General features: G+C 45.0%; 2 protein-coding genes and 1 long non-coding RNA gene across 12 annotated transcripts in view; 1 reads left to right on the top strand and 2 right to left on the bottom strand.

Annotated features, from left to right (window-relative positions):
* The window catches only part of DCAF1 (DDB1 and CUL4 associated factor 1), a 93,060-nt gene extending 84,403 nt beyond the window's left edge, over positions 1-8,657 (bottom strand). For 7 of the 10 annotated variants that reach the window (XM_033424486.2, XM_049693784.1, XM_049693781.1 and 4 more), the window contains exon 1: positions 8,510-8,657. The gene's annotated coding sequence lies outside the window, so the exon portion shown is untranslated. Of the gene's footprint in view, positions 1-5,315; positions 5,368-8,509 lie in introns of all 10 variants that reach the window. The other 3 variants (XM_049693778.1, XM_004267855.4, XM_033424489.2) reach the window with 3 other exon arrangements.
* Positions 8,658-8,764: 107 nt separating this feature from the next.
* LOC117200671 (uncharacterized) lies at positions 8,765-16,300 on the top strand. The gene is made up of 3 exons (XR_004482286.2): positions 8,765-9,185; positions 9,281-9,396; positions 11,477-16,300. It is a non-coding gene; the product is annotated as an uncharacterized LOC117200671 (long non-coding RNA).
* Positions 16,301-22,079: 5,779 nt separating this feature from the next.
* On the bottom strand, positions 22,080-22,773 carry LOC101283150 (mitochondrial import receptor subunit TOM20 homolog). Its single transcript, XM_049715768.1, has one exon. The coding sequence runs from the start codon at positions 22,756-22,758 to the stop codon at positions 22,444-22,446; it is 315 nt and encodes a 104-aa protein (XP_049571725.1). The 5' UTR covers positions 22,759-22,773; the 3' UTR covers positions 22,080-22,443.

Below are 22,773 nucleotides of genomic sequence, written 5' to 3'. Positions count from 1 at the left end.
GTATCTGGTTTCGTTAACGCAAAGAAATCTGAAGAGGACTTCTGCTTTTACGAAAAAAGGCGAAAAGCAAAAACAGCGTTGTGTTTGCTTTGCAGCGCCATTATAAATGCAGTGTGCACCCCAAGCAGTGAGAGTGGCCCCGCCAAGCTCCTTCCATGGGAACTACACTCAACAGCAAGCTGCTACAGCTTTGAATTGTGCCTGTGAGCATCTGTGCTTTATCTCAATTTCTGTACATCCGTTGAGCAAGATGTGCCCTAAGGTAATTGCCTCTTCAAGTCATTTCAGTTTACGAAAGGTTTCACAGGAACACTCTACAATCTGTACCCATACACCACATGTATAATAATCCCAAGTCTAGATCTCTGAGGTACAAAGCTTTGAGGCTTTTTTTTTTTAAATACAGAATACAGCAAAAACTACTCCCAGAAATATTTTGCTCTTGTAAGTCTTCAGGGAAAGTTCTATGACAGATAAGCAACACATTCCTGTTGATTCTTAACAACAGATCAAGAACTGAAGTGGATATCATTACCAACATGAAAGCTGAGAAAGAATATTATAAACCCATTCGTCCTTCAGCCTTCCTAATCTGTCTCACAGCTAGCTGATCTTCTGGAAGGATAAGAGGCTGGAGAAAGGCATAAAAAGTTGCTGGGTTGAGTGATCAGCCCAGGGGTACAAAAGGACAGGGACGTGAGACAGGCTCTGAAGGAGCCGCATGTGACATCCACACGGGGAAGAGAGGTTTATAAGGAACTCCAAAAGGAATAAATGAGACCCAAACGTTTAGATGGTTTACAGATCAACTTCTTTGCCAAAGCAGTCTTAGGATCAAAATGTCAAATCCTGCCATGCAAAATGTGTATTTTCACAGAAATAGCAACTGTTCTGTAAAAAGTTTCAGTCCACAAAGGCATTACTAGCTCATCTAGGATTATTGTTCACTCTTCTACCATAAGACCAAAAGATATATATTTACCACCAACTCTCAAAATTTTAAACGTTTATGTTTTAATCAAGTTGACGCAATTCTAATAGAAGAGTGATTCATGTCACCTGAGCTACCCCTTACTCCAAAGGATATATCCAAAAAAGAAAAGAAAAAAAAGTTAAAATGCTTTTCTACAAAGAATCCACATTTTCAGTCTTTTCTAGCCAAAGATATACTACAGATGTGACCAACTAATATGGATTTCTGACCTTAACTTGAAAGACCTAGGCTGTATTTCTGACTGCAATCTACTAACTATATATGCATTTTTTAAAATAAATTTAATACGAATAATTATAGATTTGTAAAAAAAAAAAAAAGTTGCAAAGATAGTAGGGAGAATTCCCATATACCCCTAACTCAGTTCAGGTTTCCCTAATGTTATCTTATTTTATAGTGATATGGTGTCAAAATTAAGAAACCAAAAACTGGTACATTATCTTAACTAAACTCCAGACTTGATTCAGATTTCACCAGTTTTTCCATTCATGTCCTTTTTCTGTTCCAATATCTCATCCAGGATACTACATGACATTTAGTTGTCATGTCTCCCTAGTGTCCTCTGGTCTCTGACAGTTTTTGAGTCTTTCCTCATTTTTATGACCTTGCCAATCTGGAGGAGTATTAGCCAGGGGGTAGAGAGGGGCAATAATTTAACCAATTTTTTCCAACAGTAAAATTTTATGCTAAGGTAAGAGACCTAGAGACTGGGCAAAGTAGTTATATGTGGTAACAACAAAATTAATCTCTTAAGACACATCCTAAAAGTGCAGGAAAGAGATGGCTTTACTGGTGCATTCTACCAAACATTTAAAGAAGAATTAAGATCAATCCTCAAATTCTTCCAAAAATTGAAGAGGAGGGACACTTCCTAATTTTTTACATAAAGCCAGCATTGCCCTGACACCAAATACAGATTAAAACATCACAAGAAAACTATAGACCAACATCTTTTATGAAAATAGATGCAAAACTCCTTAACAAAATACTAGAAAGATGAATGCAGCAGCATATTAAGAGGATTAGATATCATGACCAAGTGGGATTTAACCCAGGAATACAAGGGTGGTTTGACATATGAAAATCAATTAAAGTGGGCTTCCCTGGTGGCGCAGTGGTTGGGAGTCCGCCTGCCGATGCAGGGGACACCAGTTCGTGCCCCGGTCCGAGAGGATCCCACATGCTGCGGAGCGGCTAGGCCCATGAGCCATGGCCGCTGAGCCTGCACGTCCGGAGCCTGTGCTCCACAATGGGAGAGGCCACAACAGTGAGAGGCCCGCATACCGCAAAAAAAAAAAAAAAAAAACCCAACAGCTAACATTATACACAATAGTGAAAGACCGAAAGCTTTCCCCCTAAAATCAGAAATAAGACAAAGATGCCTGCTTTCACCACTGAAACACTGTACTGGAGTTCTAGCCAGAGCAATTGGACAAGAAAAATAAAAGCCATCCAAGTTGGAAAGGAAGAAGTAAAACTATCTTTATTCACAGATGACATGACCCTATATATAGTAAATCCTAAAGAATCTATAAATAAAAACTATAGTTAATAAACAAGTTAGCAAAGTTACAGAATATAAGATTAACACACAAAAATTAGTTGTATTGCTATGTACGAGCAATAAACAATCCAATATGAAATTAAGAAAACAATTTCACTTAAAATAGCACTAAAAAGAACAAAATGCTAAGGAATCAATTTAAGCCAAAAAGGCACAAGACTTCCACAAGGAAAACTACAAAACATTGCTAGAATAACTTAGAGAAGACCTAAATAAATGGCAAGACAGCCTGTGTTCATGGATTAGAAGACTTAATATTGTTAAGAAGGCAATACTCTCCAAAGTGGTCAACCGTCAGTACAATCCCTACCAAAATCCCAATGACCTTTCTTTCATTAGTGCAAACATCAATCCTAAATTTATATGTAATTGCAAGGGATCCTGAATAACCAAAGCAATCTTGAAAAAGAAGAAAGTTAGAGAATTCACACTTCCGACTTCAAAACTACAAAGTTTGATCATCAAAATAGTATGGTACTGTCATAAGGAAAGACATACATACCAATGCAATAGAATTGAGAGTCCAGAAATAAAATCTCACATTTATGGTCAATTGATATTCAACAAGTGGGCCAAAACCAGTCAACAGGGAAAGAATTTGTTGAAACACCATTAGACCATTACTAGAAAGACCAATGTTCTTTCAACAAATTGTGCTGAGACAACTGGATATCCACATACAAAGGAATGAAGTCGGACCCTTGCCTCACACCATGTACAAAAACTACCTCAAAATGAATCAAAGACTTAAATATAAGAGCTTAAACTATAAAACTCTTAGAGGTAAATCTTCATGACTTTGAAATTGGCAAGGGATTTTCATTTGACATCAAAAGTATAAGCAACAAGGGAATAGATAAATTGGACCTCAACATTTAAAACTTTTGTGCGTCAAAGTACATTATCAAGAAAGTGAAAAGACAACCCACAGAATGGAAGAAAATCTTTGCAAATCATATATCTGATAAGGATCTAGTATCCATAATATATAAAGAACTCCTACAACTCAACAATGACAAAAAAAACCTGATTCAAAAATGGGCAAAGGACCTGAACAGATATTTCTCCAAAGAAGATATACAAATGGCCAACAAGTACATGAAAAGATGTTCAACATCATTAGCCATTAGGGAAATGAAAAACAAAACCACAATGAGATACCAATCATACAACTAGGATGACCAAATGCAAAAAATTAGAAAATAAGCACCGGCAAGGGTGTGGAGAAACCAGAATGTACACTTCTGATAGGAATGTAAAATGGTATAGCAGCTACAGAAAACAGTTTGGTAGCTCCTCAAAAAGTTTAAAAAAAAAAGTTAAACACAGAATTACCATATGACCCAGCAGTTCCACTCCAAGTTACATACCCCAAAAAATTGAAAACAGATATTCAAACACTTGTACACAAATGTTCAAAGCATATTCACAAGAGCCAAAAGGTGGAAACAACCCCAAATGTTCACCAACAGATAAATGGATAAACAAAATGTGGTTATATTCATACAATGCAGTATTATTCAGCCGTAGAAAGGAATGAAGTACTGAGTCATGTTACAGCTGTGGATGAACCTTTAAAACAATACACTAGGCAAAAAATGTCAGACACAAAAGGTCACATAGTCTATGATTTTATTTATATGAAACATTCAGAATAGGTAAATCCATATACAGAAAGCTACCTAGTGGTTGCCAGGGACTTGGGGGAGGGGGAAATAGGGAGTGACTACTTAATGAATGTAGGGTTTCCTTTTGGGGTAATGAAAATGTCTTGGAACTAAAAGAGGTAATGGTTGCACAACATTGTTAATCTACTAAACGCAACTGAATTGTGCACTTTAAAATGGTTAATTGTTAATTTATGGTATGTCAATTTTACCAAAATTTTTTTTTTAAATGGGGGGAAAAAAGGTCCAGGAGGGAATGCCTCTTGGATAACTTAAGCAATCAGCCTAGTAGGGCTTATAAAGGCAAAGTTTAAAAGAAATACTACCTCTAACAAAGGTCAACTCAAGGGCATTAAAATAGTAAAATTTTAGGGCTTCCCTGATGGCACAGTGGTTGAGAGTCCGCCTGCCGATGCAGGGGACACGGGTTCGTGCCCCGGTCCGGGAAGATCCCACATGCCGCGGAGCGGCTAGGCCCGTGAGCCATGGCCACTGGGCCTGCGCGACCAGAGCCTGTGCTCCGCAACAGGAGAGGCCACAACAGTGAGAGGCCCGCGTACCAAAAAAAAAAAAAGTAAAATTTTAGAGTTCAATTTAGAAACACACATGTACTTCTGGTATCATTTTCAAAATTTCCAATTAACTATGCCTAAAAATAATTATAACTTTGGGAATATTCACTTGCCCAGGGAAAATATAAATTTAAAATAAGCTAAAATAATAGTATCAATGATAATTCATTTTACTCTCAATGAAAGATTAACAAAATGCAAAACGTGCAGTAATCTTGTTATAGACAAGACAGTGAAGGTACATTACTCAATTCACCATGTTCCAAAGTGAGTTCTTTAGGTGGTATGCAGAATTTATGGCCTGTCTAATAGTGATACAATAGTTACCAATTACTGAATATCTGTATGAGATAGACATTTGGTTTAAGTAATTTATTTACATTATTCTGAATTTTCACAACCACCCTGCCCTTATTTTACAGATGAGGAAAAGGGCTCAGAGAAGTCCCCAAGACCACTCAACTGGTACTTGGTAGAAAAGGGGTTCAAGCATTCAAATTCCAACTCTGTCAACATACCTGTGAGATCTTGGTCAAGTTATTTAACTTCTCCAAATCTCAATTTCCTTATCTGTAAAATGGAAATAGTTGTTGCGAGGGTTAAATGATAACACTGTCCATACAATGGAATAATATAAAGCCCTACAAAAAATATGTAGAGGGAATTCCCCGATGGTCCAGTGGTTAGGACTTGGCGCTCTCACTGCTGGGGCCCCGGGTTTGATCCCTGGTAGGGGAGCTAAGATCCCGCAAGCCACGCAGTGCGGTCAAAAAAAGTCTTTATCCTGAAGGATGCCTGCCAAAGTATTTAGGGGTGCTGTGTCTGCAACTTATTTTCAAATGGTTCCACAAAATAAATATATACCACATATACCTACTAAGAGAAAGCATGGCAAAATATTAATAACAAGTGTTGAATCTAGATGGATAAGTATTCATTTTCCATTCAATTTCGTTTTACACACAGAATTTATGGTCTAATAGTGATACAATAGTTACCAATTACTGAATATCTGTATGAGATAGACACCTGGTTAAGTAATTTATTTACATTATTCTGAATTTTCATCACCTGGGCTTCCCTGGTGGCACAGTGGTTAAGAATCCGCCTGCCAATGCAGGGGACCCAGGTTCAAGCCCTGGTCCGGGAAGATTCCACATGCCGCGGAGCAACTAAGCCCATGCACCACAACTACTAAGCCCGAGTGCCACAACTACTGAACCCCGTGCACCTAGAGCCCATGCTCCGCAACAAGAGAAGCCACTGCAATGAGAAGCCCACGCACCGCAACAAAGAGTAGCGCCCCCTTGCTGCAACTAGAGAAAGCCCACGCGCAGCAACAAAGACCCAACCCAGCCAAAACTAAATAAAGTAGGAGAAAACTAAAAAGAATTTCCTTTCCTAATTTGGACCAACTCTCAGTACACTGTCAAGTGAGAAAAGCAAAGAACACTCTTTGCTTTTGCGTGTGTGTGTGTGTGTGTGTCTGTGTGTGTCCCTGGAAGAATATATAAGAAACGGATAATAACTATTACTTCTGTGGCAAGTAACTGATCTTCTGAAGGATAAAGGTAAAAGATTTTTTTCACTATATGTTACTATCCTAGCTCTACCATTTTCCACTATTTTGTTACCTTTTGTAACTTCTGAGTTAATCCATAAAGCCTGTTCTCTTCTAATACACAATACTATATGGCCTATTTGGCAAAAACTATCCCAAAGCCTAAAAAAAAAGTTCACGCGGGGCTTCCCTGGTGGCGCAGTGGTTGAGAGTCCGCCTGCCGATGCAAGGGACACGGGTTCGTGCCCCGGTCCGGGAAGATCCCACATGCCGCGGAGCGGCTGGGCCCGTGAGCTATGGTCGCTGAGCCTGCGCGTCCGGAGCCTGTGCTCCGCAACGGGAGAGGCCACAACAGTGAGAGGCCCGTGTACCGCAAAAAAAAAAAAAAAAAAAAAGTTCACGTTAATGATTCCCATAAGGTTAAATTCTGAAACAAATGCCTGTAAGCACTCTTCTTTTAAAAAAAAGAAAGGGGCTTCCCTGGTGGCGCAGTAGTTGAGAGTCCGCCTGCCGCTGCAGGGAACACGGGTTCATGCCCCGGTCCGAGAGGATCCCACATGCCGCGGAGCGGCTGGGCCCGTGAGCCATGGCCGCTGGGCCTGCGTGTCCGGAAGCCTGTGCTCCGCAGCGGGAGAGGCCCCAGCAGTGAGAGGCCCGCGTACCGCAAAAAAAAAAGAAAGAAAGAAAGAAAGAAAAAAACCCACTGGGAAAAAAACCCAAGTTTGGAGCTTCAAGTAAAATTTACCTAATAATTAGTATAACATATTAGATCATGTATAACAATACTCTATTACTGTCCATGACCATGACAGAAACAACATTGGTAACAAACCAACTTCAATCACTTCAAACCAACACGTGGTTCATTCCACCAGATTCCTCCTCAATAAAGTTTAACTACTGTACAGCAGATAACATAGTAAAACACTGTGCTCAGCAACTACTCAAGAAACGTTGATCATAAAAGGATTTCCTTCATAGTTCCCAAATTCTGTATCTATTATTTCCTTTACATCCAAAAATATATCACCACTCGAAAATGGATAAGTGTAATATACAAAACCCAAATCTTGACAGCGTCAAGAAGAATAGCAAGTCGATTCCTAAAAAGTCTAATTATGCAAGCTTACAAAAACCTTAAAAGTAAACTGAGACAAGATTACAGGACAACACTGCCAATGAACCCCTCACTCTGTACATTAACAAAGCGTTTAGAACAGGAAGATGCTGTTAATAATTAAAACTTGTAGACTAATTAAAAGGCTTCATTGAAAAGACAGTAAGGAAAAACTGAGGCCAACGTGACATAGTCAAGGACGAGTCATCTGGGACTCAAAAAGACCAAAACTACTTCTTCAGCACAAGCAAAAGCCAAGCGCTAACAGTGCAATAAGAGGAAGTGAGACGCAAACCGTCTAGGAAGAGGGAGTTAAGCAAATGCCTGACATCCAGTTAAAAACGACTGTAACCCCCGGAAATAGGATCCCGGGAAGCTTGGCGGGCACTCCAAGGTTTGGCTCTAAGCTGCAGGACCCGGACACCTCTCCTTCCACCCCTCCCCTCCATCATGGGGGCGGGGGGGGGGTGTGTGGGAGGAGTGCCCAGAGAGCCCGTCCCCCCTCGCCGGACGAAGAGCCGGGCGGGTGCAAGGGGAGGTGGCACGCGGCCGAGGGAGGAGAGAGCCGGCCCAGGTGACTGGAGCTAGAGGCGGAGACACAGTATGGGAAGGGGGCCGCCATACGACATGGAAGATGGAGCCACCCACCCCCACCCCCCGGCCCGTACGTAACGAAAACTGGGAGGACTGAGAGATAAAAGGTGATGAGAGGAATGAAAGGCGCCCCTCCCCAAGACAAGGATGGGCACACCCTTGCCCCCCAATCCGGGCGGAAGAGTTACTCTTGGAAAGCTTCTTTTGCGGACTATAGGAAGAACGTGGAGGCCCCGCCCCTGAGCCAAGAATCTGGAGGATGAAAAGTACTGTCAGGCCCCGGACCAAGCCTCCCGGGAGGCCCGGCCCGCCCCCTCCCAGCCAGCGGCCCAGGCAGGTGCCGCCCCTCCCCCAGCCCGGCGCCCACTCTCCCGCCCGACCATGCACCCTGTCTCCTCGCGCCCCTGCCACAGAGCCGTCTCCCTCCCTTCCCCACTCACCTTCCCGGGCGGCTCCGCCGCTCCCCGCTGACCCCGCCAGCCGCCACAGCTCACACACGCCGCTTCAGGTCCCGCACTCTCTCCCCCTCACTCACACACAACGCGACCGCGACTCCGGAGCGGCCCACATATTATGCGTCACTCGTTCGCTACGTACGCTGCGCGCGCGCGCGCGCGCTCATCACCCGACTTGGCGCGAGGCTTGCTGGCAGGAGGCGGGAGGAGAACGCTAGGGCGAGCGGAGGAATATCTACGAGCGCCGAAGTCGCGTGGAAAATGAAGTTCCGCCTCTAGGGGCGGAGCCCACCAAGTCTTGATTGGCGCGTGAGCAGTTTTGCCCCGCGCGTTGACTTCTGGGGTTTGTAGTTTTTAGTGTAAACGAGAACTGCTACGTACTCATTGGCTGCTCAGGAAGGCGGAAGCGAAAAGCGAGAGACGCGATTCTGCCAGCCTAAAGCTAGAACGGCTGGATACCTTCCCAGTACTTTATTCGGCCCTGTGTGACAGGGAAGAGCCGTTGTTTTATTCTCCCATTGGCCCCGTTATACCTAGAACCTACCAGGATCTAAGAAAATATTTCCCGAAGTGTATGAGAAATCACATCAGTCATTAAGCAGAAGGCTCTGGTCTTCCTGTTCAAGACCTAGCCTGTAGGATCAATAAATATTTATCCTAGGTATTACATGTGAGGCAGAGAAAAGGAAAAAATTAAAAGGACATAGATTAAGGCAGAGCTGACCTCAGAGGTAATCTAATTCCTTTATTTTGCAGCTGGGAAAAGTGAGACCCGGAGAGAGTGACTCGACTCGCATCACACAACCAATTAGCAGCAGAACCAGAACGACTCCTGACTCTGACTTGGGGATCCCTTTTTGGAGACGTGAAAGGTAAACTCCAGAACTGAGCAGAATCTCTGCCTGACAAGATCCTATCGAGCCTTTATCTCTGGGAGTCCTGAGCAAGTTTCTGTGCATTTTTACGGAGTCCTCACAGTCAGCACTTTCACATGGGGAACATGGGACACAGCAAGCCGTCTGCCATGCTCAGGTTCCATAGCTAGATTAAGAAGTTAGCCAGAGCCTGGGTGCTGGGTCTCTTGATTCTGTTCCCCACCGGACCCCATTCCCCGCTTTCCAGAAAAGAGACTTCCCTCCTCTTAAGTATATAACTTGAAACAGGTGATACTCAGGCACAAAATTCTAGAATGTTGGGTGGCAGTGTGGCAGATGTGCCACCTCTCTGCAACGCTTTCACCTGCCACAACACATAGCTCTCTTCTCTGTGCTTCTGGGACTTTGCCTATAATGGCCACTACCATTACCTCTGACTTTATATAGCTCTGAGCCAAGTGTTTTAACCACACTTTTTCATATAACCCTCACTACCACCCCACAGGGTAGGTACAGTTTGCCGCCTACACAGATGAGAAATCTGAGCCCAGATTGGTGGCCCAAGGAATGGGGCCCAGGTTCATGGGTCCACAGGGCTGGACTGATAGATAACTTTCCTACATCGGTGCTACAGCAATCCTTCACCTGACTTTCCTGCCATGCCTCCCTGGGTCATGAACCCAAAATGCATGAGAATGGAGCACTCAAGCCTTAGATAGCCTCCCTTTTTCCATGATCTAGCCAGTGTGGTGGTGACTTCCCCACTGACTGAGGTCCTGAAATGCAGATCCCTTGCGGGAACCCAGGTTCCAGCTTGCCTCCCCCGGCACAGCCTCAGCCTGCCACCAGATGGCACTGCTCCCCTTCGGAAAATCAGCCTGGGGCCCTGGGTAAATGATGGGAATAAGGGGCATGCCAGAGGGCCTTTGGAGAAGCCAGGGCCCAGGAGGCTAGGGAAGCAGAACAGGAGCTATATAAGACCTGTCTAGCAACTGCTTCCTCCATAATCTCTGTTCTATAATGCCTGTGCCCCCCATACCTCTGCCAAAAGCCCCCCCACATACCTGCAGCCGCAGACCTGCAGGCACTTCCAGACTCCCGCTCTGGGAAGGGGAAAAGACTGCACTCAGATTTTCTGGGCTGCAGACACATTTCAAGCACACTCACTGTCACATTTCGTAGGCCAAGGTAACGTGTGCCAGACACACAAGCATGCACTCCCATGCACTGGCACCAGTCCTCACAGCCAACACTTTCACATCTAAGTACGTGCAAGTACAAAGCTACAGATAAATCAGGCCCCCACACCCATCTTGACCTGGCACATCACACCTGAATCATTGGATAAAGAGATTCCTTGGCCTCTTTAGAAGAACATTTCTGGACTCTGTCTCCCTCTGCTCTGCGTGTGCCCATCTCCCCTTATGGTATGCCTCAAAAAGCAGCAGCCACCATCCAAAAGGGCAAGAAGTCATGCTTGCAGGGCTGCCCAGTGGCAAAGGGAGAGCAAGAGCAGCCCAGCCCTGGTCCCAGCACGAAGGGCTACAGACTTAGGTATGCTCCAACCTGCCCTCATCCCCACACATGCCCATGCACTGGGGTAGGAAAATCAATAGCACCACGTCCTCTGAGCTTCAGGATGCTCCTCCTCTTTCCCCTATCCTCTGTCTCCCCCATCTCCCCCTCTTCCCTTTTCCACCACCCTTTCTTTCCCTTCACTTACTTCCAGGTTCACCGGACCCAGGTGCTCCCATTAGCCCTTCGCCACCCTGGTGCCACCACAACTCCTGTGCCTCCTCCTGTCCCACATCTATTCCCACTCTGTTTGCTGAGCAAGACTGCTACTGCAAGTGTCCGGGATTCACAGGAGCCACCGAGGAGAGGCTCGGGGCTTCCAGGCTCTGGGGACCCCAACCTGGACAAAAAAGGGAATTCAATCATTCACTTGGTGCCCTCCCCCTTCCTGGGAGCCCCTACAGCCTCCTAGAAAGATGGAACACTACCCCTGTTGCCCAAGAGGTGTGCAAAGCAACCACCCCGTATGACTGCATCCACATCCACCATTCTCATTTCACAGAGTGAGAAACTGAGGCTCCACCTCGTCCAGTGGCCACAGATGCTGCAGTCTCCAGAAGTCAGTACCCTCTCCTGCTCCCACAGGCACAAGTTCATAGAGGGGCCTAAGACTCAGGTGAGAAATGAAGCAGCGACCCCCCCAGCCCCGCCCCAATTCCCACGTACCAGGATCCCAGCCAGAGTGAGGAGCCCCCAGAAGAGCCCCATGCAATACTGAGGACATACTTATATATTTTAAATTATTCTTTATCTGAAATTAAAATTGAACCGGACATTCTATATATTATCTAGCAGCCCCACCTCAGAACCACTGCTCAGCCACAGACCCCAAGGACTCCCCTTGATGGCCCCCATGGCCTCACTTAAATCACCTGCAAAATAGTTAGAAGTAAATCAGAACAGCTGCCTCCCAATGGGTCTCATTAAAGATTAGACGGGCCAAGCAGTCAAGGTTGCCTTATCCGAAAGCTGATCTGGGTAATATCAGGCTCAAAGTCCTCCCTTCTCCCCGTTCTCTCTTTAACCCTATCACTGATGGTGACAGATAAGAAAATAGTTTCTTTGCCTCTTTATTGGGAAGAGTTTGCAGAAGGAGATAGGTCAGCAGTTGAGTCTAGCTTTGGAGGTGGACAGATCTGCATCCTAACACTAGTGCTCCCGTAGTTGGCCTAATTACTTCACCTCTCGAGCTTCAGTTTCTCCAGCTGGAAAATGGGAATAATACCTCCTTTCTAGAATTGTTATGAGGACTAAGTGGAACCATGCCTGTAAAGTGCTTAGCTTGGGGTCTGGCACACAGGAGGTGCTAGCTAAGTGGTGGCTATTTCTATTGTGATTACTCTTGGTCTGTGGCTGACCCTATTGCTGTTCTTCAGGACTACCTCAGCCCTGGCTGATTTCTCTTTGCCCCCGGTACTACTGCCTGCTGGAAGAGCTCAAGCTTTCCTCATCAAAATGAGAAATGAGCTCCTTACCAGAAAAATCCTGGGGCACATTTTCAGACACACTGGGAAGTAGTGGAGTAACCACTCTTAGGGATCACTGTCTACTCTCTGTCCCAGCACAGAACTAAAAACTGAGTGGGTCAGAGGGTGGATTTTTTTTTTAACATCTTTATTGGCGTATAATTTCTTTACAATGGTGTGTTAATTTCTGCTTTATAACAAAGTGAATCAGCTATACATATACATATATCCCCATATCAGAGGGTGGATTTAAGAGGATCTGCTCCTAGGCCTCCTCATGCCTGAAAAGGCTGCCGTCAATCAAGGGTGAGGGCAGTCAAGGCCAAGGAGCTCCTTAGATGTGAATTCAGACATGTCACCCTCCCCAAACCAGCCTGTCGACCCTGCCTCCCTGCTGAGATGAAGCCTGCATCTGGAACCCTGCCCAGAGTGCATTCACTGTTTTCCCTGGGGTCCTCTGGCAGGATGGCGATGTCACAATCAAAGTAGAGTCCAGAGAGGATGGCCAGAGATGGTGTCCCCTGGGCCACCCTCACAATGGACCCGCCCAGCACAAACGGGCTGGAGCATGAAAAGGCCCAAATTCTGCCCTCCATCTACTCCCAGGACCTGTCAGATCCCCGAGCCTGGCTGCCAGTTATCATCCTTGCTGACTCCTGGGGCCCTGCTCTTCCCAGAGGCTATGCTCCAGGTAAGAGTTGGAGGTTGGGGAACAGGTACAGGGGAGGTAAGGAACCTCTTTTGCCTCAGGTTTTTAGAATTGTAAATCCTTCCTGGAAGAAACAACAGTGGAGTCAGCATTGGAGAGAGGAGCCCTTGGATTTTGACAATGCCTGTTTGTACGCACAAGACTTTTCTACAGGACTCAGGAATCTCTGGCCTGACCCACCTGAAGGTACTCTGGGGACTGCTGGAGTAGACCCTGAGGAAGACTCAGGTCAGATAAAGCTTCCCACCCTATCAGTTCTTTCACTTTGAAAGGCCTGGAGCAGAATGACTTTGATGGAAGGAAGCTGATCTGACCGTCAATTCAGATGTCAGAGATCCACCACCACCACCTGAAGTAATCACCTACTGCCCCACCCCCAAACCTGGCCACGTTGGACCTGGACCCCAAAGAGATATTGCCAGATATAGCCAGGAGTATCCAGTTAGGCCTGGGAGCCGAAGTTATCAAGGGGAGGTGTTTCTAGGTGCAGAGGGTGTCCTGGGCTCTTACTATGAGGCAGTTCCTCTTCATTCCCTCAGAGGTAGGGGTGTCTCTCCATGAAAAGTCACATGATGTTCCTGGGGGGAGCCCCTCTGCCCAGCTCCTGCTTCACCAGGCCCAAACTTGTCACAGGATAGCCTTTTGTGAAGTCACAAAGCTGGCTGCTTCCCATAGGACCAGGGACCGGGACAATCAGGGACTACTGGGCATGACTTGGGGAGATGGAAGGCTTCAGAAGTGGCCTTTGGACTCTGGAGAGGGGTCTTGAAGGGCTTAGGTTGTAGGGGGTGAAGGGATCTGTTGGAGACCTGGGGAAGAAGACAGTTTCTCAGATTCTGGTCATTGCCAGGAGGTGAGAACAGCTGGGGCTTGGGGCTGTGGTCTTTGGCTATGGGTTTGTCCCTCAAGACCCAGGGGGAGGGTGGGATAGGAGGGCCCTGCCCCAAATGAGTACATATAAAGGTCCTTTTCACTGGTGTTCTGGATGTTCCATGGCAAAAAGAGGTTAAGACCTCTGTCTGAGCTAGGGACCAGATCTTCCCCTCAGCGCAATCCATCCATGATCATCTACTTATTGAATATTCCACCTGCTTCTTGGGCAAGCACATGCGGCCAAATTCTGTTGCATTAATAAGCAGCCCTGATGGCCTTGGGACACCTTCACCTGTTGGACTGCTCAGAGGAAGAAGGGATAAAAGACTATCAAGGAGAAGAAATGCAAGTCCCCAGTGTTCACTTTCTCCGGAGTGTTGAGATTCTCACCACCAAAGGAGCAAACCCAGGGGAGAAAACAGGAGGGAGGAGAAAGCTTCACTACAGAAAGTGTGGAAAGTCATCCACTGTTGTCAAAGGTCACAGCTGGTATGTGGAGGATGAGGAGAGCCACTTGACGGGAGCCCTGTTCTAAAAACCAATGAACAAAACTGTTTTCCGTGAAGTTAAGGATTCCTGTGCCTAGCCCTGTACCTGAATCCCTTGGACTGAGGAGGATGCAGCACACAGTGGAGATGACAGGTCCTGTCCTCAAGGGCCCATAGTCTAGGGACTGAGTGAGCGTGCCCAGCTTCCTCCCTTAAAGAGAAGGCTAATGTCCCAGGAATGTGGCCCAAAGTCCCAGGAAATGGTGGGGCAGCCTAGAATCCAGGGACCCCACCTCCCAGGCCAAGGCCTTACATTTCCCTGAAGGTAAGAACAGACTAGAATCTTGAGGGCTTTTGACAATTGACCAAGGCAGCTTCACACTGCCCTTCAGGGTCTGCAGGTCTGGGTCTTGGGGTCACTCATTCTTTTGAGAGTGACTCTTCCTCACGTGGCTCCTCTCTTGGCCATTTTTGTTGCTGCATTCAAGAAGGCCTCCAGAGAGAACCTCCTGCTGTCTGCTCCATAAAGCCAGTGGTTATGCTGTGGGGATAGACCTGGCCTGAGGGGTAAGTGACTAGAGGGTGACTCTGGGTAAGTTTCCCCATCCATCCCTCATAAGTTTACTAGATCCATGGTTTTCACTTTTTGATAGCATTATTTTAGCACAGAATCTTTTTATTTTAACGCAGTGAAATCTTGTACACCTGTTCATTAAGTAAATAAGAGAGCCATGTTGGTAGTTGCAGGACATGGTGTGTCAGAGTCCCTACCAATTCTGAAGAACCCCCTATAGTTCCAATAAACTCAGTTTGAAAACCACATGCCACATGGCTTCCAGACACTTCCAGGTTTGACCTGCCATGAATTTGTGGCTTCAAAGCCCAGGCTTCATGGAGGATGAGAACAGGCCAAGGAATGCCATGTTTAGTGGCCCCCTCAGAGCACTGCCATGAGTACCTTCCCCCACTACCACTTCCAGTTCCTGGTTCTGACTCAGCTTATTTACAACTGCCAATGCATCCCCAAGCCCACCTCTCACCTGATCTTCTGCTGCCAACTTTGCTTCTCTCTTGCGGGCTCTAAAATCAGCATCTAAGCTTCTGTGGCCCGAAGCCCACATAGGAGTCCTAAGTCAGGAGCACATCAGGCACCTTTCTGTAGCTGAGTTCAGTAGGCAGAAAACAGGAGACTCCCTTCCTTCAGGTAGCATTCAGCTTTGCTTGACTCTCTTCTGAGACCCTTGTAGCTTCCAGAATTGTCCTTGTCCTTTTTTTTAATACGGAACATTTTTGGTTTTGTGAGGCTGATAGCCTCACCTAGGAGCCAGAAAAGGCCCAGGGCAGCCTGGGTGGGGGACAAACCCTGTCCTCCCCAGTTCTTTTCCCCTAAGATGCAGAGCAGAGAGGACCCAGGCAAGGTGGGCTCTCCACACCACAAGCCAGGGCAGGCCTGGATTCCAGGGGCTTTTGTTCCAGAGAATCTCTGAGAAGCATCATGGCCTTGGCTACTTTCAGGAGGACAATGAATTCAGGAGAGCAGAGTAATGATGCTGTAGAGCTTGTTACAGAGAAAGGCAGCTACATTGCAGCTGAGAACAGAGGCTGCTCTGCCTTTATGGCAGGGGAGGCATGGCAAAGAGCAGACACTCCCCACCGCCAGGTGAGCCGCGGTGAGGGAATGAACAAGGATCCTCAGTAAGCCAACAGGCTAATGTGAGGTTCCCAGGCTTGGCTGCACATTTGAATCACCTGTGGTGCTCTTCTGACCAACCAGTGCTAGAACCCTGTTCCAGACCAATTAAAGCAGTATCTCTACAGGTGAGGCGCAGCCATCTTTGTTTTCCGAAGCTCCCCAGGTGATTAATTTACAGCCAAGGCAGAGAACCAGTGGCCTAGGAGGAGAGATTAGCATTAAACAGGATGTGCGCATAATGGTCTTCACCATGAGGTGGGGCCTAGAGGCTTGAAATCCTGGAGGCCAAGTAAGCTGGGCCCTGCTGTCACTGGAAGCCATGGGACCCCCTCTTACCCACCTACCTACACAACCACCCACCCACCACACACAAACTAGAGCATCTGTTTTGGGGAAAACAGGACAGAAGTCTCAGGGATCCAGCTCCAGGGAAGGAGAGTGTGCACTCTGGTTTAGAATCTTGACCCTGCCCCTCTCTAGCTGTGTAGCCCTGACAGCCCTTCTGAGTCTCAATCCTCATCTGTAAAATGAGGCAATATTGCCTGTTTTGAGGGTGGTTGCAAGGAAGCACCCGGCTCACAGGAAGAGCTCCAGAGATGGGGCTGTTCGCAGCAGTAGCAGCCCAAACTCAATCTGTCAGCACAGGCAGGGCCCTAGTGATCACCTGTCCAATCCCTTGGTTTTTTACACAAAGACCTCAAAGTCCAGAGGGGAGAAATTTTCGCAGGCCATGCAGCCAGCCAGAACCATAATCTCCCTCCACCCAGGCAGCTTTGCATCATAGTGCCCTTCCTGTGTGTGGCTTTAGCTCCCCTCATCCAGCAAAACCCTGAAAATGAGTACTGGGGCTTCTGAAGAAGCAAGCAAAGATTTTAAAATACCTCTAGAATGTCATTTGACATGCCTGGTTGATCCTCTTAGGGCAGAGGGTGTGCTCAGCCTATCTGGCTACTTGGCCCTAATGTGCTGTTTGTCTCCAGTCCCTTTTGACGTTCTTGGTACTTTGGTACCAACTGTGTGGCCCCCTGGGTATATAAGGACGCCACCCTGCCCCTGGAGCCTGGGCCTGGGGTTAGGAAGGGCAGAGAGGGCAGGGAAGAGGCATGGTTGGTTTTCAATATAAGCCTTTTTTGTACTCTGACTTTGAAGCCAAAGCATTACACTGAGCATGTACTACTTTGATAAAAAATAAAATTGGTATTGAAAAGTAAAACTCTGCATGTCATTATACATTTCTCAAAACCTGTAGAATGTACAAACACCAAGAGTGAACCCTAACGTAAACTGTGGACTTTGGGTGACAATGATGTGTCAACGTAGGTTCATTGATTGAGAAAAAACGTACCTCTGTGTTGGGGGATGCTGATGGCAGGGAGGCTGTGCATGTGTCGGGAAAGGGGATTTTAGGGAACTCTACTTTCCGCTCAATTTTGCGATGAACCTAAAACAGCTCTAAAAAGAGTCTATTTATAAACAAACATAAATAAATAAAAGTAAGACTGACAAATGCAGAGAATAGTACCCTCCTCGTGGTGTTTGCAAGGATTACATGATCTAATGGACATAAAGGGCTTAGCCTGACCCCGGTGATTGCTCAATATGTGTTGGCTTTCGTGTTTTATTCTAAAGCCATCTCCGTCCCGTGGTTCCCTCTCAGGTGCCACTCATGGGAGGAAGATGGGAGAAACAGGCCCTTCCCATCCTTTATCTCAGGATGCTGAGGCACCAAAGCCTTTGTCACTAGCTCAATCACATGGTTTAACTGGTGATGCAACAGCCAGGCCTCTGGGGACAGTTTCTAACCTCTGTTGGGGCTGAAGTTTACACTCAGTCCAGACTCCTGACAGATACTGAGCACCTACTTTGTGCAAGGTCCTATGCTCAGCCCTTTGAAGCTTTCCCTCATCAGTCCTATGAGGTAGGCATCATGCTCCATTTTGACAGATAAGTAAACTATGGCTCAGAGAAGTTGACTAGTGCAAGGCTGCTCAGCTCTAAGGACAAAGAGAACAGAGCTGTTTTCTCATCCATTAGGAAAGGAGACACAGGAGGTGAGCATTCAGCCAACACACCAGGGACTTCTTGGCCTGTGGCACTCAACCGTGCCCTTCAGCAGCCTCACGAAGATGCCACCTTGGAGAACAACATCTTCTTCCCAGAGGGGCTGGAGCAGCCCAGTGGCCTCCACCAGGTGTTGGGACACCTGCCCTGAGGAGGGATGAGGAAGCATGCCAGTTCCCCCTCTTAGAGGGCCTGGGGTTGGAGGTGCTGGAGCAGAAAGCCTGATTCCCCCTGGCCTACCACATCCTTTTTAGGCAGCTCATGCCTCCCTTTGTGAAGCCCTTGCCTGCTGCCTCCTCCAGGTGAAGGGCAGATGAGGAGGAGGAACTCTCCTGGAGGTCCAGACCTTCAGTGTGGTAGCTGGGCACAATCTGGGAAGGCCTCCTGCAGGTGGTATGAGAAATAGGCTGCAAAGGAGGTTAAGAGAAATAGATGAAGGGAACCACAGGAAGAACCCAAACTCTGATTTCCCTCGGCCTCCTTAGAACTGCAGATGCATCTCTCTCTCCTGCTGCTCACTCGTTTGCTCATTCCTTCATTTATTCATTGAGCATCATGTGCTGGGCAGGAAACAGGGTCCTGCCTCATGTTCATAGGCTCTTAGGAGAGACAGCCACACAAAAAGCCTTACAATGTGACAAAGGCTACAATGAACATGTTCTGGGACCCCCAAAGGCTGCTTAAGAGGTTAGAGAATCCAGGACAGTTGACATGTAGCTCTTGAAAGTCCAGACTTATGTTTCTTAACTCCCAAATATGCTTACAAAGCAAATGAATGCTTTTTATAGGAAAAAGATGTTACTTTGATCTTAAACAATATTGAGTTCCCCAGTGTTGTGTTTGTAAGCCCCACATCCAACTATGGAACATTTTTTTCTGGATCCTAGTGGATCTTAGCTCTTTTTTTTCATTTTAAAATTGTGATAAAGTATACACAACATAAAATTGACCATCTTAACCATTATAAGTGTACAGTTAAGTGGTATTAAATACATTCATAACGTGTAACCATCACCACCATCTGTCTCCATAACCTTAAGTCTTTTCATCTTGCAAAACTGAAACTCTATACCCGTTAAACAATACCTCCCCATTCTCTACTCCCCCCACCTCCTGGCAACCACCATTCTACTTTTCTGTTCTATGAATTTGACTAGATACTTCATAAAGTAGAATCATACAGTGTTTGTCTTTCTGTGACTGGCTTATTTCACTTAGCATAATGTCCTCAAGTTTCATTCATGCTGTAGCATATGTCAGGATTTCCTTCCTTTGTAAAGTTGAATAGTATTCCAGTGTATCTAAATACCATTTTTTGTTTATCTGTCTAGCTGTTGATGGATACTTGGGTTGCTTCCACATTTTATCTATTGTAAATAATGCTGCTATGAACATGGGTGTGTAAATATCTGCTTTTACTTCTTTTGGGTACATACTCAGCAGTGGAACTGCTGAATCATATGATAATTCCATTTTTAATTTTTTGAGCAACTGCTATACTCTGTTCCATAGTAGCAGTACCATTTTACATTCCCGCCAACAGTGCACAAGGATTGCAGTTTCTCCACATCCTTGCCAACATTTCTTATTCTTGTTTATTTCATTGCTAGCATATAGAAGTACACAGTTGTGTATTGAGTTTGTATCTAATTTTCTGAATTCATTTATTAGTTCTGACAGTTTTTTGTGTGGAATCTTTAGTGTTTATCACATAAGGTCCTACCATCTGCAAACAGATTATTTTACTTCTTCCTTTCCAATCTGGATGCCTTTAATTTATTTTTCTTGCCGAATTGCTCTGGTTATCAATTTCAATACTGAAGTGGCAAAAGCAGCCATCATTGACCTGTTTCTGTTGTTAGAAGAAAAGCTTTCAGATTTTCACCATTGAGTATGATTTTTGCTGTGGGTTTTTCATTTATGTTTTTTATTATGTTGAAGTAGTTTCCATCTGTTCCTAGTTTGTTGAACATTTTAATCATGAAAAGGTGTTGAATTTTGTCAAATGCCTTTTCTGCATCAATTGAGATGATCATGTGCTTTCCCCCCTTCATTCCATTAATGTGCAGTGTTACATTGATCGATTTTAGAATGATGAAACATCCTTGCATTCCAGGAAGAAATTGCACTCGGTTGTGGTGTGTAATCCTCTCAATACGCTGCTAAATTTAGTTTGCTAGTATTTTGTAGAGGATTTTTACATCAGTGTTTATAAGGGATAGTGGTATGCAGTTTTCTTGTAGTGTCTTTATCTGGCTTTTGTATCAGGGCCTCATAGAATGAGTTAGCAGGTGTTCCTGCCTCTTCAATTTTTTGGAAAAGTTTAAGAAGGATTGGTATTAGTTCTTCTTTAAATGTTTGGTAGAATTCACCAGCGAAACCATCAGGTCCAGGGCTTTTCTTTGCTGGAGATTTTTGATGACTGATTCAATCTCCTTACTAGTTATAGGTCTATTCAGATTTTCTATTTCTTCATTATTTAGTCTTGGTAGGTTTTATGTTTCTAAGGAATGTATCCATTTCATCTAGGTTATCCAAGTTGTTGGCATATAATTATTCGTAGTAATCTCTTACAATCCTTTTTATTTCTATAGAATCGGTAGTAATATTCCCACTTTCATTTCTTTTTTCTTTTTTAAGTACCAAAGATCTTTATTCTCGGGTCTGATACTGAATCTGTGGCTGCAGATAATGTCACTATTTTGAGAATTATCTTCATTCTTTGCAAGTCTTCAGCCACAAAGTTACACCTTATTCTCATAACAAGATAAGTGAATCAGGCTGGAAGGGGATTAAGGAGGTACACTGATGATAAAAGCAAAGGGGAACACACACTTTTACAAGCATATTGTCCCAGTTACCTTGAAAGTTAAATTTCAGATTAATTTACAAAAGTAGTGACAGTACCATGATTTAAGTGAAAATCAACACAAGTTATACCTTAAAAAATAAAAAAAATCAATTCAGAAATGCTAAGTCAGGCAAGCATGCAAAATTCAGAGTATTAAAAAATGCAACGGGTTGCCCAAACAGATAATATCCCTCAGAAAAAGGGATATGAAAATGCTAAACAGAACTAAAGGAATTAGAAGCTGAATTAGCAGACCAATTCCCTCGTTTTATAAATGAGGGCAGACATTAACTGGCGAAGCTTACTCAGCTAGATTAAGGATGTATACAGATCTAATTCCTGGTGCTATTTGCAACTACACATATCTAAAATACAAGGAGATAAATATCCGGAACACATTAGGCCCACTGATTTAAACAAAACAGTTCAAAAGTGGGGGTGAAGTTGTTATTATAGCATAGCAGCACATTATACATATGTAAGATATTAAATGGCAAGAAAGAATCTCTTAAGATTTTAATGCTCAGTTAATACACAATCAAGTTTCCATCCAATTTTCTGATGTATAGCGAACTGTACTAGCTTAAAAAAAAAATACATTCTTCAGTGTTCTTCTACACTTTTTTTGGCCTATCTTTCAAAACTGAGCACTGGGTATTTTTTTTGTTTGTTTTTTGTTTTGTTTTTTGTGTGGTACGCGGGCCTCTCACTGTTGTGGCCTCTCCCGTTGCGGAGCACAGGCTCCGGACGCACAGGCTCAGCAGCCATGGCTCACGGGACCAGCCGCTCCGCGGCATGTGGGATCTTCCCAGACGGGGGCACGAACCCGTGTCCCCTGCATCGGCAGGCAGACTCTCAACCTCTGCGCCACCAGGGAAGCCCAACTGGGTATTTTTAATGTAAGTAATGTGATGTTTTATATGTACATTCTAATTGCACGTTTTAGGAATAAATAAAATCCATATTTCAGTAACTGATAGTGTATTTATAAAATGAAAACCTCTATCAAAATACACTTTTCACTGGGAAAAATAAATAAAACAGACAAATGGATCTACACAAAGTAAAAATTAACTTTGGTAAATTTCAGTGGAGGACAGTCCATAACAAGCTTATTTGCCCTTACTCCCCCAGAGCTGATCATCTTCCAAGTTAAGATTTTAAAAATATTTTTAAATTGAGATTATCATGTTGACATTTGTTTCTCATTCCACATCATCTTCAGCCAAGCTCTGAGCACTTACAATTCTCTGACTAATTGTTGGGAGCTTAGTCAGAAGCCTCTGGAACACTGGTGGTGGAAGAGTTTGCTGCCACACTTGCAGTAACTACTGTGGCTGTCCACACACAGCAATTGCATTTGTCAAATGGTCCACACTCTTCTCATATTCACCTTGAGCTAGTAGCTCTTCACAAAGCTGTATTTCTTCAAGGAAGAATTTCGGAACGGCTTCAGCATCTTTAAGGTCAGGTAACTTGGAAAGTCCAGCTCTCTCTTTGGCAAACTTCTGTTTCTTTCTTCGTTCTCGAAGCCTGTTCTTGAAGTTGGGGTCACTCCATCTCCTGCGGTCGAAGTAAATGCAGTACCCAATGAAAAGGGCCCTGCACACACCGGCGGAGATGGCGCTGTTCCGGCCCTCCATCTTCTCTCCAACGAG

The sequence above is a fragment of the Orcinus orca genome, chromosome 10 (genome assembly GCF_937001465.1).
Source record: "Orcinus orca chromosome 10, mOrcOrc1.1, whole genome shotgun sequence".
Classification (NCBI taxonomy): Eukaryota; Metazoa; Chordata; class Mammalia; order Artiodactyla; family Delphinidae; genus Orcinus; species Orcinus orca.
The sequence above is the reverse complement of the archived record's forward strand: the minus strand, read 5'-3'. Positions and strand labels throughout refer to the sequence as shown.

Excerpts from the sequence above, each read along its gene's own strand:
- LOC101283150 (XM_049715768.1), bottom strand. The coding sequence starts at position 22,758 with ATGGAGGGCCGGAACAGCGCCATCTCCGCCGGTGTGTGCAGGGCCCTT.